This window comes from Hemitrygon akajei, chromosome 6, assembly GCF_048418815.1.
Source record: "Hemitrygon akajei chromosome 6, sHemAka1.3, whole genome shotgun sequence".
NCBI lineage: Eukaryota > Metazoa > Chordata > Chondrichthyes > Myliobatiformes > Dasyatidae > Hemitrygon > Hemitrygon akajei.
In genome coordinates, this window is record NC_133129.1 from 120,783,252 (window position 1) to 120,794,045 (window position 10,794).

General features: G+C 53.9%; 1 protein-coding gene across 1 annotated transcript; it reads right to left on the minus strand.

Moving 5' to 3' along the window:
* Positions 1–396: 396 nt before the first annotated feature.
* On the minus strand, positions 397–4,744 carry LOC140729423 (uncharacterized). Its single transcript, XM_073049142.1, has 2 exons — positions 3,839–4,744; positions 397–1,098 (listed from the first exon to the last, which is right to left on the minus strand). The coding sequence occupies exons 1-2, from the start codon at positions 4,159–4,161 to the stop codon at positions 588–590; spliced, it is 834 nt and encodes a 277-aa protein (XP_072905243.1). The 5' UTR covers positions 4,162–4,744; the 3' UTR covers positions 397–587.
* Between the last annotated feature and the right edge of the window lie 6,050 nt (positions 4,745–10,794).

A 10,794-nucleotide genomic window follows, 5' to 3' on the forward strand; every position in this document is an offset into this window, starting at 1 on the left:
GGCACCGCGGTAATGTGGTGGTTAACTCAGTGCTATTACGGCTCAGGTCATTCAAGCTCAGAGTTCAATTTTGGCAACCTCTGTAAGCAAATTTGTATGTTCCTTCAAATATACCCCTGGTTTTCCTCCAGGTAATCCAGTTTCCTCCCACAGTCCAAATGTGTACCGGTTAGTAGGTTAATAGGTCGATGTGAATTGCACTGTGATCAGGGTAGGGTTAAATCGGTGGGATGCTGGATGGTGAGGCTCGAAAGTCTGGAGGGGTCTGTTCCACGCTGTATCTCTCAATGAATAAATTCCAGTCTGTATCTGATGCACTATCAATAACTCTCTCTGAGACGTAAAGACGAGATATTGGCTTTTATTGACTGGAAGAAGGAACAAGCAGTGGTTGAGCACCATACTACATCCTGGAGACTGAGAGGCCGGGCTCAGACCTCAATCGCCTTTATACCGGAGTCTGTGGGAGGAACCACAGGAGCAGTCAGCAGGGGGCGTGTCCAGACAGGTATATGTAGTTCACCACATTCACCCCCGCTTTGTTTTAAAAGAGAGTCCCCATGGGGCAAAGTTTCTTACAAGTATATTTACAGGTTAAGTCTATCAGGTGGTCGAATCTGTCGCTGCGATCTACGTAGCACCGGCTGTGATTGCACAGGTGCCGGTGGTGATTGCACCAGAGACGGTGGTTGTGCTGGTTCCGGCCTGACTGGAGGTGTCAGCCCACTAGGCGTCAGTGATCCCTCACGTGTATGCGAGGCGCCTGGTATATGCGCGTGCGAGACGCCTGGTATAGGAGTGTCGTGAGGAGTCTGTGTAGGGCTCGGTGTGCGAGGTGTCACCTCGGGTACAGGGTTCATAGTTACCGTGGAGTGTTCGGGGTAGTGGTCTGCTGCTCCTGCGGGCGCCAAGTCGCGGACGGAGACAGTGTCCTCCCGCCCATCAGGTAAGACCACGTAGGCATACTGGGGGTTCGCATGTAGAAGGTGAACCCTCTCGACCAGCAGGGAGTATTTATTGCTCCTCACATGTTTCCGGAGCAGCACTGGCCCTGGGGATGTCAGCCAAGCCGGTAGGATGGTCCCAGTGGCAGACTTCCTGGGAAAAGAAAAGAGGCGCTCGTGAGGGGTGGCATTGGTGGACGTACATAACAGGGAGCGGATAGAGTGGAGCGCCTCGGGGAGGACCTCCTGCCAGTGAGACACCGGCAGTCCCTTTTGACTTAAGGGCTAAAAGTGTGGCCTTCCACACTGTGGCATTCTCCCTCTCCACCTGTCCATTTCCCCGGGGATTATAGCTCGTGGTCCGACTAGTAGCAATGCCCCTAGCTAGCAGGTACTGGCGCAGCTCGTCACTCATAAAGGAGGACCCTCTATCACTGTGGATATAGCAGGGATATCTGAACAGAGTGAAGAGCTGGCGCAGGGCTTTTATGACAGACGTGGTAGTGGTGTCGGGGCAGGGGATGGCAAAAGGGAACCGCGAGTACTCGTCGATAATGTTGAGAAAGTAGACATTGCGGTCGGTGGAGGGAAGGGGGCCTTAAAGTCAACACTCAGTCGCTCAAAGGGGCAGGTGGCCTTGATAAGTTGCACCGTTTCAGGACAGTAGAAGTGCGGTTTGCACTCAGCGCGGATTTGGCAGTCCCTGGTCATCGTCCTGATATCCTCAAGGGAGTAAGGCAGGTTCCCGGCTTTCACAAAATGGTAAAATCGGGTGACCCCCGGATGGCAAAGATGTGCATGGAGGGCGTATAGCTGGTTGAGCTGTGCGCTGGCACACGCTCCCCAGGATAGGGCATCAGGGGGCTCATTGAGCCTTCCAGGTCGGTACAGGATATCATAGTTGTAGGTGGAGAGTTCTATTCTCCACCGCAAAATTTTATCATTTTTGATTTTGCCCCGCTGTTGGTTGCTGAACATGAACGTAACCGAGCTTTGGTCGGTCAGCAAGGTGAACCTTTTGCCAGCAAGATAGTGCCTCCAGTGCCTAATAGCTTCCACTTTGGCCTGGGCTTCTTTCTCCACCGCGGAGTGCCGAATTTCAGAGCCTTGAAGGGTACGAGAAAAGAATGCTACTGGCCTGCCTGCCTGATTGAGGGTAGCAGCCAACGCAAAGTCGGAGGCGTCACTCTCTACTTGGAAGGGAATGGTCTCGTCCACCGCATGCATCGTTGCTTTGGCAATGTCCCCTTTAATGCAGCTGAAGGCCGCGCAGGCCTCGGCAGAGAGGGGAAATGTGGTGGACTTGACCAGGGGTCGGGCCTTGTCTGCATAATGAGGGACCCATTGGGCGTAATAGGAAAAGCCCAGGCACCGCCTGAGGGCTCTGAGGGTGGTGGGAAGGGGGAGTTCTAACAGGGGGCGCATATGGTCGGGATCAGGGCCAATGACCCCGTTCTCCACGATATACCCAAGGATAGCGAGTCGGGTGGTTCCGAACATACACTTGTCCCTATTATAAGTAAGGTTCAGGGCTTCGGCCACTTGGAAAAATCGTTGGAGGTTGGCGTTGTGATCCGTCCGGCCAGTCGTGACCACAGATGGTGATATTATCCAGATAGGGAAATGTGGCCTTCAGTTGGCACTGGTCCACCATCCAGTCCATTTCCCTCTGGAAGACCGAGACACCATTTGTGACACCAAATGGGACGCGCAGGAAGTGATAGAGCCTGCCGCCCGCCTCGAAGGCGGTGTAGGGGCAGTCCTCTGGGCGGATGGGGAGCTGGTGATAAGCAGATTTCAGATCTATTGTCGAGTACACCTTGTACTGAGCTATCTGGTTGACCATATCCGCGATGCGGGGTAGGGGGTACGCGTCAAGCTGCGTGAACCTATTAATGGTCTGGCTATAGTCCACGACCATCCTATTTTTCTGCCCGGTCCGAACAACAACCACCTGGGCCCTCCAAGGGCTTGTGCTTGGCTCAATGATCCCCTCCCTGAGCAGCCGCTGCACCTCTGACTGAATGAAGGCCCTGTCCCCCACGCTGTACCTCCTGCTTTTAGTTGCCACAGGTTTACAGTCGGGGGTCAGGTTGGCGAAGAGCGGTGGGGGAGGGATCTTGAGGGTGGAGAGGCTGCAAGTGGTGTCAGTAGCGCAGCTGTCGGCATGGTGTTGGGTGGGATGTGAGGGTCGGTGTGTGTGTGTGGTCAGTAGCGGGGTATATGGCGAAGTCCCACCAAACTGAGGATTCCTGACAGTGAGTGGTGGGAGGGGCCCGTCATATGCCATAGTCACACTTTCGAGATGGCTCTAGAAGTCCAGCCCCAAATAGCACAGGCGCGCACAGTTGAGGCATGACCAGTAGCACAAAGTTCCGATATTCTGTGCCCTGCACCACCAATGTCGCTACACAACCCACCCGGATGTCTGTGGAATGCGACCCAGAAGCCAAGGTGACCCTCTGGCTTACCGGCCGTGTCACGAGTCCGCAGCATTGCACTGTGTCTGGGTCAATAAAACTCTCAGTGCTGCCCGTGTCAAACAGGCAGCTAGTCCTCTGCCCCTCTACCAGGATGTCCATCATTGACCTTGCAAGCTGATGTGGGGCGCTTTGGTCGAGGGTTACAGAGGCCAGAGTTGAACTGCTGTCTTGGTGTCCGGTAAGCACCGGTGGGTCGGGGGCGGGGCATGTTGACGCCGACAAAGATGGCCGCCCCCATACCTCGCACGAGGCAGGCAGGCAAGATGGCGGCCCCCATGTCTCACATGGGTAGGGGGTGGAGCATGTTGACAACTACAAAGATGGCCACCCACATCCGGGCATACAAGATGGCGGCCCCCATGCCTCAGACGCAGCGCTGCCCGACCCCGCTCGTGGTTTAGACTTACAGACCTTGGCGAAATGGCCCTTCTTCCCGCGGCTGGAGCAGGTCGCTTCTCAGGCCGGGCAGCGTTTTTGGGGTTGCTTTTCGAGTCCGCAGAAGTAACACTGCGCGGGCTTTCGAACGGCCACAGCTGTGGTCCAGTTCGGGGAGTTTGTGGAATCGCAACTGGCAGCGGCGTTGGGGAATTCGCTCGCGGGAACCGGCGGCGGCGGGGTCTGAGGCGTCCACGGGACCGGCGGGGAATCGCGCAGCTGGACAGCATCAGCGTTGTGCAGAGCAACCTCCAGCGTGTCGGCCATCTCGATCGCCGAGCGTAAGGTAAGATCGGCATTTTCCAGCAGCCGCTGACGCACGTACACTGACCGAATTCCTGTCACAAAGGCGTCTCGTACCAGGAGCTCCACATGCTGTTCCGCTGTGAGCGTTTTGCAGTCACAAGTTCAGACGAGTGTCTGTAGGGCTCGGAGAAACTGGGCGCTCGATTCTCCAGGCCGCTGTCGTCGCGTAGCTAAGCGATGTCTTGCGTAGACGGTGTTCACCGGCCGCAGGTACTGTCTTTTGAGGGCGTCCAGTGCCCCTTCGTAGGTCGGCAGGCCCCTGATAAGTGAGTAAACTTTTGGGGTGACCCTTGAAAGGAGAATTCATAACAGCGGGTTTAGTTGCACGAACCTCCTCCAAGTATGAATGGAAGCATGCAAGCCAGAGTTCAAAGGCAAGAGCTGCTTCAGGGTCTTGGGGGTCCAAATCCAATCTTTCCGGATGTAAAACGCTTTCCATGTTTTAAAACTTCCAGTCAATAAAATTGATGCACCATCAATAACTCATTCTGAGACGTAAAGGCGAGATATCGGCTTTTATTGACTGGAAGAAGGAACAAGCAGTAGTTGACCACCATCCTACATCCTGGAGACAGAGAGGCCGGGTTCAGACCTCAATCGCCTTTATACAGGGGTCTGTGGGAGGAGCCACAGGAGCAGTCAGCAGGAGGGGCATGTCCAGACAGGTATATGTAGTTCACCACAATATCATAGCAACACTGCCACCCCAAGGTGTGAGTGGGAACAGTAGCTCCTGACGGAGAGCCATTGAGAAAACTTTCATTCAATCCCACCATCAGAAAACTACAAGAACAGGTGACATTCCACAGTCAATTTCACATACTGGACACTTCACATCATTTTGGAGTTAATGGTGAAAAATAAGTTGTTTGTCTGTGAATTAAGTAATTCAAGAAACAAAGGAGGCCATTTTCCCCTTGAGCCTGCTCTGTCTTTGAACCACATTATGACAATCTATACTGCACAATTTGATCTTCTGCATGTGATATCTTTACCCAATTAAATTCAGTAATGAAAATTATAAACTGCACCTCATATTCTGCCTGGGATGTCCTCAACCTAATGGCACAGACGTTGAATTCTCCTATTTCAGGCAATCTGCAACATTTCTGTCCATTTCACTTTCCTTCTGATCTACCAGGTCATTTCACACACACACTCTCTTTTACAAACCACCATTTCATTCCTCTCCTCCATTCAGTCCATCTACCCATGGAACGTAGAATAGTACAGCACAGTACAGGCCCTTCAGCCCACAATGTTGTGCCGACCCTCAAACCCTGCCTCCCATATAACCCCCCACCTTAAATTCCTCCATATACCTGTCTAGTACTCCCTTAAACTTCACTAATGTATCTGCCTCCTCCACTGACTCAGGCAGTGCATTCCACGCACCAACCACTCTCTGAGTAAAAAAAAAATTTCCTCTGATATCCCCCTTGAACTTCCCACCCCTTCCCTTAAAGCCATGTCCTAAACCCCATCGACACATCAAACCTGCCTCACCTGACCCCAACAGCACATCATCTCTTCCCTACCTGAACCATCGGCACCTATAACTATCCCTCACCTGACCCCATCAACACATCAATCCTTCCCCCACCTGACTCCCAAAATCACATCAACCCTTCCCCCACCTGACCCCCAAAATCACATCAACCCTTCCCCCACCTGATCCCCAAAATCACATCAACCCTTCCCCACCTGACCTCCAAAATCACATCAACCCTTCCCCATCTGACCTCAACAAAACATCAACACTTCCCCATCTGACCTCCAAAATCACATCAATCCTTCCCCCATCTGAGCCCAACAGCACATCAACTCTTCCCTACCTGAACCATCAGCATATATACCTATCCCACACCTGACCCGATCGACACATCAACCATTTCTCACCTGACCCCATCAACACATCCACTCTTCCCCACCTGACCCCCATTAACACATCAAGTCTTCCCGCATCCGACCCCATCGACACATCAACAGTTTCTCGCCTGACCCCCATACACACATTGACCCTTCCCCATCTGACCCCCATCAACACATCAACCCTTCCTCATCTGACACCCTCAGCAGATCAACCATACCTCACCTGACCCCCTCGACACATCAACTCTTCCTTACATGACACCATTGACGTATCTAGCCTTCCCCCACCTCACCCCCACTGACACGTCAAGCCTTCCCCCACCGGACCCCAATCTGTACATCAACCCTTCCCCATATGACCCCAATTGACACATCAGTGCTTCCTCACTTGACCCCATCGGCACATCAACTCTTCCCTCACCTGACCCCAATCGACACGTCAAACCTTCCTCACCTGACGTCATTTCTTGCCTGACCTCATAGACACATCAACCTATCCCCCACCTGCCCCCATAGACATATCAAACTCACCTGATCTGACCCCTATTGACACATCAACCCTTCCTCACGTGACCCCCTCGACTCATCAACCTTTCCTCACCTGAACCCGATCGACACATCAACCCTTCCCCCACATGACCTCCAGAGACACACCAAGCCTTCCCCCACCTGCCCCATCAACCTGCCCCTTCCTGACCTGACCCCATCTACACAACAATTCCCCAACTGCCCTACCACATCAACCCTTCTTCACCTGACCCCCATTGACACACCAACCCATCCTCACTGACCATCGACATATCTACCCTTCCCCCACCTCAACCCCATTGACATGACAAGCCTTCCCCCACCTGACCCCGTCAACACATCAATCCATCTTCAGCTGACCCCCTCGACACATCAACCCTTCCTCACCTGACCTCTATAGACACATCAAAAGTTCCCCCAACTGCCCCCATCGACACAACAACCCTTCATCAACTGGCCCCATTGACACATCAGCCCATCCTAACCTGACCCCATCGATACGTCAAGCCTTCCTGACCTGACCCCATCAACACAACACTTCCTCCAACTGCCCCATCGACACAGCAACCCTTTCCTCACCTGTCCCCATCAACACATCACCACTTCCTCACCTGACCCCTATCTACACATCATCTCTTCCTGAACTGTTCCCCATTGACACAACACACTTCCTCACATAAGGCACAGCAAGACATCAACACTTCCACAACCTGACTCCGACACATCAACCATTACTCATCATGATTGACACCTCATCCCTTCTTCACCTGGCCCCCATCGACACATCAGCCCTTCCCTCATCTGACCCCCATGGACAAGCAAACCTCTCCTCACCATCAACACATCAACCCTTCCTTACATGACCACCATCGACATATCTACCCTTCCCCACCTGACCCCATCGACAGATAAACCCTTCCATCACCTGACCCCGATCGACAGATAAACCCTTCCATCACCTGACCCCGATCGACAGATAAACCCTTCCCGCATCTGACCCCATCGACAGATAAACCCTTCCCTCACCTGACCCCGATCGACAGATAAACCCTTCCCTCACCTGACCCCATCGACAGATAAACCCTTCCCTCACCTGACCCCGATCGACACATCAACCCTGCCTCACCTGAACCCACTGATCAGCCCCTGGCTCAACTCCCACCACCCCTCACCTTTCTCTACTGCCAATCTCCCACATCACCTGCTCTGAGTAGAGACACTCCCCTTCAGCCATTTGGTTCTTGAAATAACCTGCACAACTGTTCCTGCACAACCTGCAAAATCATTACCTCATTTCAGTAACACAAAGACTTCTTTGATCACAATGGACTACAATGGATTTTTTTTATAGTTCTGACTTCTATCTTGTATAATTTATCTTTCCCCTTGTGGATGCTGTGTGCCTGTCTTGCTATAATGAGTAAAATTATCACTGCATTTGGGCATACAGTATGACAAGAAACTTGATCTTTACTTTTGACTTTTACTCAAATGCCCTGGGTTACTTTGCTCTAAGTAATTCAACTCAAAAGCCCTCAGAGGGACGAGCTCTCCACTGACCAGGATTCACACTGTCCTGGGATCTCCACTGACCAGGATTCACACTGTCCTGGGATCTCCACTGACAGGGATACACTCTGTCCTTGGTTCTTCACTGACCGGGATACACTCTGTCTTGGGCAGTCCACTGACTGGGATACACTCTGTCCTGGGCTCTCCACTGACCGGGATACACACTGTCCTGGGCTCTCCACTGACCGGGATACACTATGTCCTGGGCACTCCACTGACCGGGATACACTCTGTCCTGGGCTCTCCACTGACCGGGATACACACTGTCCTGGGCTCTCCACTGAACGGGATACACTCTGTCCTGGGCTCTCCACTGACCGGGATACACTCTGTCCTGGGTTCTCCACTGACTGGAATACACTCTGTCCTGGGCTCTCCACTGACCGGGATACACAATGTCCTGGGCTCTCCACTGACGGGGATACACTCTGTCCTTGGTTCTTCACTGACCGGGATACACTCTGTCATCGGGAGTCCACTGAACGGGATACACTCTGTCCTGAGCTCTCCACTGACCGGGATACACTCTGTCCTTGGTTCTCAACTGACCGGGATACACTCTGTCTTGGGCAGTCCACTGACCAGGATACACTCTGTCCTTGGCTCTGCACTGACCGGGATACACTCTGTCCTGGGCTCTGCACTGACCGGGATACACTCTGTCCTGGGTTCTCCACTGACCGGGATACACTCTGTCCTGGGCTCTCCACTGTCCGGGATACACTCTGTACTGGGCTATCGACTGACCGGGATACACTCTGTCCTTGGCTCTCCACTGACCGGAATACACTCTGTCCTGGGCTGTCCACTGACCGGGATACACATTGTCCTGGGCTCTCCACTGACCGGGATACACACTGTCCTGGGCTCTCCACTGACCGGGATACACTCTGTCCTGGGCTGTCCACTGACCGTGAAACACTCTCTCCTGCGCCCTCCACTGACCGGGATACACACTGTCCTGGGCTCTCCACTGACAGGGATACACTCTGTCCTTGGTTCTTCACTGACCGGGATACACTCTGTCTTGGGCAGTCCACTGACTGGGATACACTCTGTCCTGGGCTCTCCACTGACCGGGATTCACTCTGTCCTGGGCTCTCCACTGACCGGGATACACTCTGTCCTGGGCTCTCCACTGACTGGGATACACTCTGTCCTGGGCTTTCCACTGACCGGGAATAACAATGCTCTGGGCTCTTCAATGACCGGGATACACTCTGTCCTGGGCTCTCCACTGACCGGGATAGACTCTGTCCTGGGCTCTCCACTGACCGGGACACACTCTGTCCTGGGCTCTCCACTGACCGGGATACACTCTGTCCTGGGATCTCCACTGACAGGGATAGACTCTGTCCTGGACTCTCCACTGACGGGGATACACTATGTCCTGGTCTCTCCACTGACCGGGATACACACTGTCCTGGGCTCTCCACTGACCGGGATACACTCTGTCCTGGGCTGTCCACTGACCGGGATACACTCTGTCCTGGGATCTCCACTGACAGGGATAGACTCTGTCCTGGACTCTCCACTGACGGGGATACACACTGTCCTGGGATCTCCACTGACCGGGATACACACTGTCCTGGGTCCTCCACTGACGGGGATACACTATGTCCTGGTCTCTCCACTGACCGGGATACACTCTGTCCTGGGCTGTCCACTGACCGGGTAACACTCTGTCCGGGGCCCGCCACTTACCGGGATACACACTGTCCTGGGCTCTCCACTGACCGGGATACACTCTGTCCTGGGCTGTCCACTGACCGGGATACACTCTGTCCTGGGCTCTCCACTGACCGGGATACACTCTGTCCTGGGCTCTCCACTGACCGGAATACACTCTGTCCTGGGCTCTCCACTGACCGGGATACACACTGTCCTGGGCTCTCCACTGACCGGGATACACTCTGTCCTGGGCTGTCCACTGACCGTGAAACACTCTCTCCTGCGCCCTCCACTGACCGGGATACACACTGTCCTGGGCTCTCCACTGACAGGGATACACTCTGTCCTTGGTTCTTCACTGACCGGGATACACTCTGTCTTGGGCAGTCCACTGACTGGGATACACTCTGTCCTGGGCTCTCCACTGACCGGGATACACACTGTCCTGGGCTCTCCACTGACCAGGATACACTATGTCCTGGGCTCTCCACTGACCGGGATACACACTGTCCTGGGCTCTCCACTGACCGGGATACACTCTGTCCTGAGCTGTCCACTGACCGTGATACACTCTGTCCTGGGATCTCCACTGACCAGGATACACTATGTCCTGGGCTCTCCACTGACCGGGATACACAATGTCCTGGGCTCTCCACTGACCGGGATACACTCTGTCCTTGGTTCTTCACTGACCGGGATACACTCTGTCCTTGGTTCTCAACTGACCGGGATACACTCTATCTTGGGCAGTCCACTGACCAGGATACACTCTGTCCTTGGCTCTGCACTGACCGGGATACACTCTGTCCTTGGCTCTCCACTGACCGGAATACACTCTGTCCTGGGCTGTCCACTGACCGGGATACACATTGTCCTGGGCTCTCCACTGACCGGGATTCACTCTGTCCTGGGCTCTCCACAGACCGGGATACACTCTGTACTGGGCTATCCACTGACCGGGATACACTCTGTCCTTGGCTCTC

Bases quoted from the DNA above. Each gene is read 5' to 3' on its own strand.
- LOC140729423 (XM_073049142.1), bottom strand. From the start codon at position 4,161: ATGCCGATCTTACCTTACGCTCGGCGATCGAGATGGCCGACACGCTGG. The intron at 1,099-3,838 runs GTCTGTAAGTCT...TTCTTTTCCCAG, and splicing joins AGAAGGGCCATTTCGCCAAG to GAAGTCTGCCACTGGGACCA.